The 13,683-nt window shown below is 37.0% G+C and overlaps 1 protein-coding gene and 2 long non-coding RNA genes across 5 annotated transcripts in view; 2 read left to right on the forward strand and 1 right to left on the reverse strand.

Annotated features, from left to right (window-relative positions):
* Positions 1-2,237, forward strand: part of LOC119873678 — a 111,865-nt gene extending 109,628 nt beyond the window's left edge. For both annotated transcript variants that reach the window (XR_005365993.1, XR_005365994.1), the window contains exon 6: positions 553-2,237. This is a non-coding gene — a long non-coding RNA (uncharacterized LOC119873678). The remainder of the gene's footprint in view (positions 1-552) is intronic.
* EFEMP1 (EGF containing fibulin extracellular matrix protein 1) overlaps positions 1,830-13,683 on the reverse strand; it is a 61,417-nt gene continuing 49,563 nt past the window's right edge. The window contains 4 exon segments of the mRNA XM_038551301.1: positions 1,830-3,430; positions 8,334-8,529; positions 8,615-8,738; positions 12,414-12,533. Coding sequence (XP_038407229.1) covers positions 3,269-3,430; positions 8,334-8,529; positions 8,615-8,738; positions 12,414-12,533 — 602 coding nt within the window. The 3' untranslated portion in view covers positions 1,830-3,268.
* Positions 8,341-13,683, forward strand: part of LOC119873679 — a 34,665-nt gene continuing 29,322 nt past the window's right edge. For both annotated transcript variants that reach the window (XR_005365996.1, XR_005365995.1), the window contains exons 1-2: positions 8,341-8,567; positions 10,638-10,735. This is a non-coding gene — a long non-coding RNA (uncharacterized LOC119873679). The remainder of the gene's footprint in view (positions 8,568-10,637; positions 10,736-13,683) is intronic.

The raw sequence follows: 13,683 nt of genomic DNA on the forward strand, positions 1-13,683 counted from the left end.
AGTTCGGAAACAAAGCAGGTCTTTGTCTTACTGCTTTGGTTTGTTTTTAGTGAAGATGTTTACTTTATTTTGAATTTCAAATTACATTAAAAAGAGAACAGGAGATTTTTATGTTTACTGAGGATGGTTGTACCTGTAAGGGAACTCATGTGTAAGCTTTCCAAAGTTCTTTCCAGGATTTTGCTTCTGTGAATGAAAAAAAAATTTTTTTTATCACTTGCTATTTTTTTTTTTTAGTCAAAAATGAAACTAAAAATGAGTGATTTAGGCTCATTTTTAGTGGATGAATTGAATCAATGTCCTTTTTGATGGGTAAGACAAAAAGGAATTACAGGTGGAAACAACATATCAAATTATGTCTCTCAATGCATAATTTAATTATTATAATTATATATATTATATTATATTATATATTATATATATTATAATTATATATATTATATTATATAATATTATAAATATTATAATTATTCCCTGTGGGACAGGGAAACTGAAGAACTCCATAAAAAATCTGCTTTTTTATTTTCCTTTTCCTGCTTTTATTCTTATTAGGACCTACACCTCTACTTACATATGCCTCGAATGCAAATAGTATATAGCAGTTGATGATTTCTTTAGATAACATCTAAAGAAGGACCATGTGAGAATGACCAAATGAAGCCATCATATGCATATTACAGACCACCATTGTAGCTAGATATCTCAACACCAAGACCCCCTGCTTCCAAGGAATGACACCTTGGCCCTTGTCTTTGTTCTAACTGATTCCTGGATGCCTGAGAGGACACATACACCAAACCACAATCCTTAATAAAAACCACCAAACTCCAAGCAAAGACCAGACTCCCTCCTTTCCTAAGTCTCCAAGACACTCCATGTGTATCTGCTCTGAATCTTCAGTAAACTCTGCTCTCACTTCCTGCTGGCTCATGTTTGATTTCCATCCTGTGCAAAGCCAAAGACCCTCTTGGCTGGTTCTGCAGGACCTTTTCTGGATCCTTGGACTCCACCTGCCAGCATCAAATGGATAGTGTGATATGTTTACAATATGGAATATTATTCAGTCATAAAAGGAAGTGAAGTACTGATCCATGCTACTACACTGAACCTTGAAAATATCATGCTAAGTGAAAGAAGCCAGATACAAAAGGGTACCTATCATAGGACTCTATTTATATGAAATGTCCAGAATAGGAAAATCCAGATACAGAAACTAAATTAGTGGTAACTCCTATAAGGGCTTGTGGGTTGGGGTATGAGGAGTTACTGCTAATGGATATGGGGTTTATAATGGGTATGGGACTAGATAGTGTTGATACTTGCATACAAGTATTCATGTGGACAGAGTGATAGGAATGCACTCAACAGTCCAGCTGTGTCGTGGCTGGCTGTTATCTCTGCTTCCTTGTGTGGTTCTTGATTAGATCTGTTGTCTCATTATGTTTCAATGCTCCTTTAACAAAAGCCCATCCTCTGTTCACACAAGAAGTTTGTGTTTTCTTTCTTGATTTCTTCTGAGCTTTCTTTTTGACAATTGTTGAACATTTAGTCAACTCTTTGAGAAACACTTGTTTCAGGGTCGAAGGTGCCTGGGTGTCAGAGGTTATTTCTATGTGCTTTTAAACTTGATGTAAGAGAAAATTGGCTGCACACCTTTTTGTGGCATGATTTTGGCAGTTTTTTTTTTTGTTTCCTTTTCTCCTAGATTATCTATTAGAAAAAAATCAAATGGTCATTCTTGCTCTGGCAGCTATAACTAATTTTTTCCCAGACAGAATTATATTGGCTGTTATTGGTTACACTTAAAAAAACTTCCAAAGATAGAGTGATCCTCTAAAAGAATATTTTTATTTAAAAATATAACACATCAAAGTGAAGCAGTTACAGTTTAAACAAATAAGACATAAAACCTTTTCTTTGAATTCAGAGGGAGGGCAATTTGCTTTAGTTCACAGTCACTCCGGATGCCAAGAATAAGAACTGTTCCCATTTTTTCCCTCTGTGAGCATCAGTTATTAAGATGAGAAATTTTAGTTATAAGTGAAGTTTTAGAGTTTTAATTTTATTCAGTAACTAAAGCTTTTTCAGTACAATACCTTTTCTTCATTTTGTTCTGCATCTTGAGGAAGACCTGAATTCAGTGATGTTCTTACCTTTACTGAGTGTTATAGACTGAATGTCTGTGTCCTTCCCAAATTCATATGCTGAAATCCTGACTTCCAATGTGGTAGCATTATGGAGTTGAGGCCTTTGTAATTATATCATGTGGATGGAGTCCTCATGAATGAGATAGTGCTCTTATAAAAGGGACTGACTCCAAGAGAGCTCTCTCACTCTCTCTCTACCATGTGAAGATATGAGTCTGCAACCCAGAGGACAGCTCTCACCAGAATGTGACCATGCTGGCACTTTGATCTAAGACTTCCAGCCTCCAAGCTGTAAGAAATAAATTTCTGTTGCTTACAAGCCACCTTGTCTATGGTACTTTATTATAGCAGCTTGAACGGATGAAGACACTGAATTTGCTTCTTCAGGTCAACTCCAATATAGTTAAAAAAGAATTTGTTTTCTCATCTCCTCTCTGTAGATTTCTCAATATAAGAATCACTCTATGGATACCTTATTCACTTTGGGAATTTTGCTTACTTTTTTGTTTACATTCATAATAAAAAATTTCAGACAAAATTTAAAATATTCAACAGAAACCAGCATATTATACAATAATTGTTTATTACTAAGTAATAAACAACTGTGTTAAGACTGCTTATGAAAATAAAACCAACACAAATATGGTAGATCCTCATTTTCTAAAGAAATATATCTTTATTGACTTTTTCCATTTTCTCACAAAGCAGTTAAAAAATTCATTCTTGAACTTGCATGCTGTTCAATGTTATGATGGTTGCCTCCTTATAAGACTGCCAGTGGAGCTGTAGTAAGTTTCCTTAAGCACCACAGAAGATAATCATTGCTTTGTCCCACTTTTACAGAAAAGAATCCAAGTTTCATTGGATAGAGTATGCTTAGCTCTCTTGAAGAAAACCAGTTTAGTGGATTAATGTCTAATTTACATACAGTAATAAAGACAAACTTCGAATTTTTACAGATTAAATGCCCACTTTATACCATGGTGTAACTGTCTGAATTATTGGTGAGTGTACAGCATATAGATGTAGATGTACTAGATACGTCTATAAATAAAATAGTGTTTTATGGTAACAATATTCTTTGGCTGATTTAAATGCCTATAGTGCACTCTTTTAAAAGACTAAAATGAAAATGGCCCCACTATTATTGTCAATCTTAACACTGAGCTTGTGCGGAAGGTTCCTATACTGTTGACTGTTAGCATCTCCAGGTCCACGATATATTCTCTTGGTCCTGATAGCGATTTCACAAGCACAAGCATTGCACTTACAGGACTTGTTTGCTAAAATAAAAGAAAAAAAGAGGGAGGGAGAGAATAATTTTCCTTGAATTGGAGTTTCTATTATTTGTGAGTATACCTAGTCTTATAAGAATTAGGGGAAGAATTTTGAGGGTAGGATAAAAGTCACTACTTAATTCCTTCTTGGTTTCAACCTTTCTTGGTTCTTTTCCCTTTGTGCACACATAGTCATTAGTTCCAAGTTACAGAGACCTGCTTTTTTGATAGTTCTGTGTTTTCGGTTCATCCCTCTCTGTTAATGTTTCTCTTCACTTTTACTGAGTAGTACCAGCCTTTACAGAGACTGTAGTTCAGGTGAGAATTTGATAATTTTTGAACTGGTAAACAAAGCTATCATCTTTCACTTCTTCTTAGCATTATGCATTTGTTTACGTTCTAGTACATGAAGAGACAATGTGAATAGTTTCACATTTCAATGGAACACAGCAAATGCTAAGATACATGAGGTTATGTAGTGTATGTACAAAGATACATAAAGGTGAAAAATATGGGGAAAAAGAAGAGGGATCTTGAAGCATTGAGGGGAGGCTTTTGAATTTCTGAGGAGAGTCACCAAAGATAATTGGAAGTTTTGTAAAGAAGTATGTTCAGAACTGGATGTAGTTTCATTTTGATGAAGAATGTTATGGGTGCTGGAGAGTAGAGGAAAATGAGCTGGAGGGGCAGGTTAGTAGATGTGTGAATCTGAATGCCAGAGGAAAGCAGGGGGTAGAGACAGTGGATTAGGATTTAGCAATCACTTCAGTGGGTGGACATTAAACCAAGGGAGAGAATGTATATGTGATAAGACTGGATTTGGGAGAGGCTAATATCTAAGGAGTGGGCAGAGGAGAAGCCATTGAGGGAAGACGAGAAGAAACAGATGATTAATTGGGAAACAGGAGAATGGCCAGCAGTATCCAATGGCATAGTGAGGCTGAGAGAGACTGGAAATGAAAAATGCCCTCTGAATTTAGCAGTATAGATGTCATTGCCTTTTCAGAGCAACTCCAGTAGGGTAATGGGAACAGAAGATAGAAGGGTGACTAGGAAGTGAGAAAGCAGAGATTGTGTTTATAGGCTTTCAAGAACCCTGGGTTGGGAGAAGAGAGAGAGAGCAACATCTAGAGGGAGGCAAGTTGAATACCTAAGAGGTAGATACAAGTTTGATGGAACAAGGTTCTAGAGGAGATGGATGGAAGGATATAGGTGGTAGATTAGCTTTGATTGACAGAAGTAAAACCTCATCTTTGGAAAAACTCAAGGGAGAAGGTAAGAAGGAGGATACATGAACTTAAATTTGTAGGGGGTGAGTGGGAAGTTCAGGTAATTCATGTCTGTTGGCTTCAGTGGTTTCAGAAGAGACCCTACTGAAAAAGAAGGGTCCAAATTGAAAAGATCTCCAAACTGAACTTAACTTCCTCTCTACACTGGCTCGATCTTCCCCATATTAATAAATGGCACCACCACCATTTACTGTTGCTCAAGACAGACACTTATCTTTGGTGTCTCCTCATCCTCCATTTCCCCATAGCAAATAACTCACCAAGTCATGTAGTTCTTCCTGTATCTTCATAAACTTGTCTGCTGTTTTTGGGCTCACTGCTACTAGTGTAATACCCCATTCTCTTGAACTACTAACTGGTCTTTTCATTTCCATTCCTGTCCCACTCTCATCCAGGCTCTGCAGTATACCAGGCATTTTCATTTTAACATGAAAATCTAACAGCAACTCCTCTACCTGAAACCTTAATATCTCTGTAAGGCATTCTGTGATCTAGGCCCTGCTCATCTCTCTAGGTTCCTCTCAAGTCACTTCACTGGCAGCACTTGGAGTTTCAGACCAACTGGACTGCTTTTTATTCCTTCTATTTGCTGGTCTTTAATTGTTAGTCTTCAGCTTAAGTTCACTTCTTTCAGAGGCTTCTAGATCACTCCTATCTTCTTAGCGGCTGACTTGGTAGGCACTCATGAGCATTTGCAACTCTCTATTGTAATATTCAGCATACTTGTGAGCACTTGCTTAGTGCCTTGACCATGAGCTCCACTGGGGCAGGAATTGGCTTGGTTTTATTCACTGCTGTGTCTCCAGGACCCAGCATGGTGCTTGTCCCTTGAAGGTAATAGTAATACCTTGAAGGCATTAGTTGAATTCATTTATTCATTTAAAAATATTTTTTGAGCATCTGCTAGGTGCCAGGTATATTCCTTTTGCTGAGCACAGAAGAGTGGACAGACAGGTAAAGTCTGCTTTCATTACACCTGCACTGTAGACCACACATATAGACAAATGAATACTATGCAAAGTGGTGATAAGGGCTATTAAGAAAATAGCCTCAATAAAGTATAGGTATTGGGTGGCATGGGTGGGGAGGATGGTATTCTACCTACAATTTTATGTACTACTTCTATTACAATATATCCTCTTTTCTAAGGATGAAAGTTTTCTCAGTATTCTCCCAAAAGGAATATAAATAAAATCCTGTATTCTACAGATCCTTCAAAGATCAGGTCCAGTATCATGACCATCAAGAAACATTAGATTTTATTTATTTATTCATGAGAGACGGGAGAGAGAGAGAGAGAGAGAGAGAGAGAGAGAGAGAGAGAGAGGCAGAGACATAGAGGGGCTCCCCTGGGGAGCCTGGTGTAGAACTCAATCATAGGATCTCGGGATCACAACCTGAGCCAAAGATGCTCAACCACTGAGCCACCCAGGTGCCCAAGATACATTCTTTAACTGTTCCAGTCAACATTAATTCTTTGATGTCTTGGATCATGGAATTGAATATAAAATTGCTTCTCTTTTCCCTTCCTAGATGTTAACTTTTGCCACATGTAATATTTCAAGCCTTTCAAATAAGGAAGTATGTAATACATGCACCTGTTATGGGGCTGAGCATACAGTAGGAGCAATATTAAGGCCTGATGACTGATTCCTATGCGTCAAATGTCCTCTACAAAAATGGATTTTTCAGTAGAGAAATTTTGTAGAATTCAACCTAATTACTTCTTGAATTATATGATAAGAAGTAATCTTAAAATGGCTTTTTATTGGGCACTGGGTGGCTCAGTTGCTTAAGCAACTGCCTTCACCTCAGGTCATGATCCCAGGGTCCTAGGATTCAGCCCCACATTGGGCTCTCTGCTTCTCCTTCTCCCCTGCTGTGCTCTCTCTCTCTCTCTCTCTTTCTATTTCTCTCTTGGATAAATAAATAAAATCTTTAAAAAAATGACTTTTTATTTCAAATAGTTTTTGTTTCAAAAAATTTAATAATCAACTCTGGGATTATAAAAATTGCTAATGTTTTATATCATTCATGGAAAAAAGAGATTTTACTTGAGAAAAACACTGAGAATTTATATTTGAAAATATCAAGTCGATAAATGTACTGATATGAATCATAAAACTTTTAAAGTGCTATGTTTATTGCAAGGAAAATAACATGCTGGAACTTTGCTTAACTCTTGATTATGTTAGAAATTGTATTTTCTTAAATTATAGCTAAAAGATCAAAGTGGAAAACTATTTTTAAGAAAGATTTTGAGATGAACCTATTTTATTGCCATGGGTTACAAATAATGTTATTTATTTGGGCTAAAATTATTAAATTGGTATTATCTGAACTGTGTGAAATGCATTTAGAGTAAATTTTTTACAAATATCTAGTATATCTCAAATTTGAAGCATCTAATGTTAGAGAGGTTTATTCTTAGCTATTAGAAAAAAAAGAACAATAATAGATTTTGGGTTGGATTTCTCTCTTCAGAAGTCGGTCATGAGAAATTAATCATTTCTAATTTATTGGCAAAGAAACAGAATCACAAAATTCTGGAGTTGGAAGGGAACTTAATATATCAAAGAATGGGATAAACATGTAAACATTAAAAATCTGTAAACTTTACCACAAGGATGAATTTCCCAATTTACTTTTCATGTTCTTAAAATGAAATATTGACTTTAAAATCTGATTAAAAATGGAGAGTGCCCAAAGGAGTTTTGAGAAAATTGTAACTGGATGAATAACATCCTTAGCGTGAAACAGTTACCGGAACCCTGCAAACTGCTTGGTGGGGTGCCATCATTTGCACATGAAGTGGTGAGCCTTATTTAAAATATGTCAGAATTTTCACCTAAAATGAACTTGCTGAGATTTTGCCTGGAAGGCTGAGGCACCAAAGTTAGGGAGATCTGCTTGGAAGCCCTTGGGGGGATGAGGGGCTACTAAGAGCCAGTTTAAAGGAAGAGAAGCAGGGGCACAGGGAAGCAAAGACTACCATGAAGAAAGGAGAAACCATGAAGAAAGAAATAGCAGAATTCAGAGAAAGATTTATATCAGCAATCAAAGAAATGGAAAACACAAAGATGACCTCACACTGTCTGCCTGGAAGTTTGCAAGAATGGTACAACTACTGGCCCTTTTGGTGCAAAAAGATGGGGGCCCTTTAGGGACTTTCGGGTTTCAGTTTTGGTGTGAATGTAAATGATCTTGCAGATGTACCAAAAAGGAATTTATGGTTCTTGAAAAGCTCTCCAGGAATTATTTTTTCTATGTACAATCAAGTAACCAGCACTGATTTGTGGTATCTATTTGGAGTGTGTGTAGGGCTTTTGTTTTGCTGGTCACACACAACTCCATTAGTCTTCATCTTGGTATCTGAGTGACTTTAGAGAAGCTACTAAATCTGAGTCTCACTGTTCTGTATAAATGGAGATGAAATAGTAGTATCTTTCTGACAATGCTACCAAGAAGATTAAGTGAGATAATGCACTCAGGAAGACTTACACAATGCTTGCACATAAAAACTCCTTAAATGTTAGCTTTCCTTCTAAGTGAATACTGCCAAACCACAGCAAACTTGTGCCTGTCCCAACAGCTACAGCTGCCCACAGGGTACTACTCACTCTTAGGTAGAACTCTCCATTTTCATTTCCAGATTTAATCCGAAAAGTATTGATAGTATTGGCATAAATGGTTGTGGCCTGTATCTGGAAGATGTCTGATGGCACAGACCTATCAGATCGGATGCTCATGTACTTGTAGACTATAGACTGGGGAAGTTCTCGGCACACCGCACTTGAGACTGGGCAAACACATCGGCTGCAGAGAAAAACAAAAGTATTTCCCAGTTTATCGTGGTAAGACCAGAAAGTTCTCACTTTCAAAAGCTCTGATTTTTTCTTACTTCTCTGATGTTAAGACATAGGGATCTTGACAAGGATTTCGTGGGTAACAACGGAAGCCGCCATGATAATTCCAACACATTTCATCTTCCCGACATTCATTTGTGGTCTCACACTCATTTATATCTGTAAACACATAGGGTCAAAGAATTTACCGATCTGAGTAAATCATATAACACTTCATAGCTTCACTTCTGCTGTGCTTCCTCTGGACAGTGTAATCTACTCCCAGAGGATCAAGTCTCCACTTGCATGCCGTGCTTACCAAAACCATACCTGTAGGCTGTAAATCTCTTGGAAGCTCCCCAGCCAGAGAGTCAAATGCTCCCCCCATTGGTTTTGCTTGCTGCTTTCCCAGCCTAGAAGACCCTCGCGACCCAACCACGAAAATCCCATCCCAACCATGAAAATCCCATCTAACCAGCACACTTCAAGGTCAATTGAGATGCTTCTTCCTTCCTGCAGGCTTCTAACCCTCTAGGCAGAATTAATTCTGCTTCTAATCTTCAAGTGCACGTATCCATCTCTTATTTAATTCCATTTTATTTTATAATTAACTATTGCCATATCTATATTCTTAACTAAATTACAACTCCCCAAGGGCAAGGATTGGTGCCTTTCATGTTTATATAAGCACAGTCAATGGCTAACATTTGGCTTTGAATTCAACAGATGAACAATAGGTGGTTGATAAAAATATCATGAAATGACACATACTAATAATCTGTCTGGAATGACTCAGCTACATCTGTCCTCAATTAAATGCAATGAACTTAGGTCCTACTCAGTTTTGTGTCTAAAAGCACATTTAACTTAGCCCAGATCCCTATACACCTCTTACCTTGCAAACTTGAATCTGCCTGAATCTGTTCCACCTCGGATGGCATAGCTATTTAGAAATAGTGTGGAAGAAGGGGAATTGAAGAAGGGGAATTAAAGAAGGGGCTGTGGTGAGAGGCAAGCCAGGAAAAGGCAGTGCAAGGAAGCCAAAAGGGGAGAGAGTCCCAGAAAACGAGGGCTGTGTTGGACAAGGACTGATTTTGGATCTGGGAATTATAAGCCTCCAGATGACATCTGAGAGAACACTTTCACTAGAGAGCCATTATATTTACTACTAGAACAAACAATGAAAATTATATTAAGATTCACATCCCTAGCTATGTCTACCTCCCTTTACATTTGAATAATGATTTAGATTTTATCCATTATAACCGTTTCCTGAATCCTTCTACCTAATAACCAGACATTTTCATTCATTAATTTACTCATTCCAGTTTATTTTAACCCTTCTATTAGCTTATAAACCCCTTGAGGGCAGGACTATAGTATCCATCTTTAAATCCCTTTATCACCTAGCATTAATACACTTGGGGGCACCTGGTTTTTAAGAAATATTAAAATGAACTAAGTTGCTTTTCACATAAATCATGCAGACATGGACAAGAAAGATTATCTCTGCTTGACATGGAGGAAAAACAAGTAAGAGTTAAGTAAGTAGCCCAAGTTCATACAGGTAGTCATAGGCATCTTTCCACTGTGAGGTACTACATCCCCTAAATGAGAATACTTTTATGCCTTGTCTTTGGAGGAAAAAATTTTTCTTTTAGTTTCCAAACTGGCCAAAGCCATCTGGAACCCAAGAGGAGACTAGAGAAGTTTCCAAGAGTCAGTTATACGAAGTGTCTTCTTTTGGACTGGCTACGGCTAAAGAAAGAATTTAGATTTCTTAGAAGAAATCGTAATTGACTTGTGCTTTCAATATTCTTCTCTTTTCTGAAAAATAAATATGCTGTTTAGCTACAAGGAAAACTAGGACTGGTTTATTATATGGAGACCAAGAATGACAACAAGAAACTTTATGTAATAATTTCATTTATTACTTTCATTAATTTAGAGCCTAACGTAATCAACACCTTAATCATTCTAGAATGTTTTTCAGGAATTATTAATAGTATTAAAATATTTGATGAATGTGTGTATGTGTATTCTCTCTCTCTGTTTCTCTGTCTCATTCCTACTCTCTAGCCTCCCCCACCCCACTCAAACACAGAGAGTTTTCAGTTTTGCAAGGCTGTGGAAATGAGAACAGTTATTTCATCCTGAAAATAAGCCTTTGATTAAAGGTAAGACTCCAAACTCTTTCAGTTTTACTTTAGTCCATATGGACAAGGTTGGGAAGAGATAGTTTTAGTGGAAAAAACTAATTGCTTTGTACTTTAAAAGAATGTTAAGCCTCTCTCTTAAAAAATGTTTTGGCTTAACCAAACATTCTGGAGCTGCATATCTTCAAGATATAACACTCTTGAATCCCTTATTTGCAATTCTAGTATATTTTTCACCTTAAATTGTAACAGATATGTTTCCATACAAATAGAGTAGGTAGGTAAACTCTCCCTGTATGTTAATTTGCCTCTGTCTTTTGCTGAGCACCAAATATATTTATGATAAAAAAACACAGACACATTTATTTGAAGGACTCCAGGGAAATTAGTTAAGATATCCCACTGGCTAACATTTTCCTCCATGTAATATTCATGTTAAAAGTCTCAGGCTTCAGAAAGTAAAATCATTGGAATGCAGTGTTTTTCCACAATTAATATTAGAGTCTCTAGTAACTTTCCTGGAAAGGGGTATAAAGGTGTTCATTGTGCAATGAATGGCATTCTGATTATGTTCATACTTAGTGGTTGGAATCTAGTTGAATGATCATATGCATACCGTAAAAATCCCAGGTCCTGGGTTCCTCTGAGTTAATATTCTATAAAATCATGATATAGACTGAGAAGCCCTACTGTATCCTTGCCCTGATCTTTTTCCTTTCTCAAAGGATTTTATTGCCCTTGTATGTCCTTTCTTAGTTCTGATTAAAGAGGACTCTTTAGAGCAGATTTGCTACTAGTCACTTACATTGCTAAGTAAATTTTATGAAAACATTTTGGATAGTAAGGCTTTATTGTTTACGAGTAATTTTTATGTATGTTATCAATTTCATGCTCACAACTCCCTTTTCCAAATGAGAAAGCTAAAGTTTAGAGATGTTTGATATTATTTAAGACTGTAGAGATAGAAGGCAGTACAACTCAAACAAATTTTCTGTCTTCAAGTTCAGTCATTTTTTCCCACTCACTGTTTTATGCAAAGGCAAGTATCTATACTAGCTTTTCTAGGATTATGTATACTTTTGGCTTTATCTGAACAGACCTCTCTGTTAAAGAAATTTGAAACTACATGTAGCATTGGAGATGTGTAAGTATGAAGATCACCTGAATGTTTATTTTAAAACTGGACCCTAGGATATTAGCTATTTTTGTTTTTTTTCTGCTTAAGAATTCAAGCACATTTTAATATACTTGAGGCTGATTTTTCTCAGCACATTTAGGTTTATAATCTTGGTATTTTAGAGGATATGAGACTGTTTTGAGGTTTGCCTACCCCACATGTTTATTCCCTAGACTCAAACTAATGGTGAAATATTTTAATAATTGAATCTTTGGGGCAGGTGATTAGAAGATATATATCATAGAGATTAAGTAGGCTATATAGAAGAGATATCAATATTTTATTAAAATTATTTACATCTTAAGAGCAAAAATTACTTTCAATCTAAAAAAAGTCAGTGCTAACTGAATAATACCTTTTTTATGAGATGAACATATTACATGATGAATAAGGGAAAAAGGAGATCAAATTATATATATAAGAGGGAAAAATGAAAGTCCATGGTAGAGAATCCTGTAACTTTCTCCCTGCTTTTCCTGGTTAAAAACAAACACTTAACAGATATGAAAACAATAAACTTACCCTGACATGTTCTACTTCTCACCACTTGGTATCCCTGGGGGCACATACACGAGAACTTCCCAGGTTCATTGACACATTGATACTGACACAGGTAGCTTGAGGTTCTGCATTCATCAATGTCTGTTCAATCAGACAATAGTAGGTACACAGAGTTGAAAAACTTATAGGTCACTACTTTGACAATATTTCTGAAGATAAGGTAAAAGGGTAAAAATACTGCATACTCTAAACCAGAAATATAGGGTGGTTGGTGGCTCAGTTGGTTAAGCATCTGCCATCGGCTCAGGTCATGATCTCAGGGTTCTGGGATCTGAGCCTCAAGTCCAGGCTCCCTGCTCAGTGAGGAGTATGCTTCTCCCTCTTCATTTGCCCCTCCCCCTTACGTGTGCTCTCACTCTCAAATAAATAAATCTCTCCCCATCTCAAATAAATAAATAAATAAATAAATAATCTTAAACAAAATAAAACAGAAATATAAAACTTTGTAAGAACCTGGAGGGAAAATTCTACAATATCAGCTCATTTCCTCCAGAACTCCACCACACAGTTTTTCTGACTATCAGTTTTACTCAATGATTGCTGAGAGTCTGGCGAATCTTGGACTTAACCATACTGACTGAGCAGACTGAATGAATTGGGAGTTCAGGGAAAGAATGCTTTGCATTTCTCAATGGTGATGTCCTTATAGTTTGCTCAGAAGGACAGAGGCAGCTGTCCAGAACCAGCCCCTTTTGGTTTTGAGCACAGTGGCATGATATGAGGCCTCTCTGGGTGGGGTATGACCTTTGTGGCTTTAAGTAAAGCTGGAAAGAAGTCAGAGACATCAAGTGTCAATGGCATTCCCCTCAGGATGTCGTATGCCTTTTGAATTGCACAGTGGAACATGCACAGGCAATGGACTCTGAAGGTCATCCTTCCAATTAAGTGGCCCTCTTTTTACTCATGTGGAAAGTGAAACGCAGGCAACTTAAAGAAATGTGTCCAAGTCACACAGTGGCGGGAATGAGACTAGAGGACAGGTCCCTTGGTTTATATTCTAATGTTTCTGACATGTGATTAGCTCTTTCCAAATTTAAATGTGCATACCAGTCACCTGGGATTCTTGTTAAATGCAGCATCTGACTCAGTAGGTCTGGTCTGGGGCCTGAGATCTGTATTTCTCACAAGTAGAGACAAGGATGTGTCAACACTGCTGGCCATCACATCACTTTGAGAAGCAAGACACTAGAACACCCCTTCTAATTATTAGACCCAGCCTACATCTACTATT

The sequence above is a fragment of the Canis lupus genome, chromosome 10 (genome assembly GCF_011100685.1).
Source record: "Canis lupus familiaris isolate Mischka breed German Shepherd chromosome 10, alternate assembly UU_Cfam_GSD_1.0, whole genome shotgun sequence".
Classification (NCBI taxonomy): domain Eukaryota; kingdom Metazoa; phylum Chordata; class Mammalia; order Carnivora; family Canidae; genus Canis; species Canis lupus.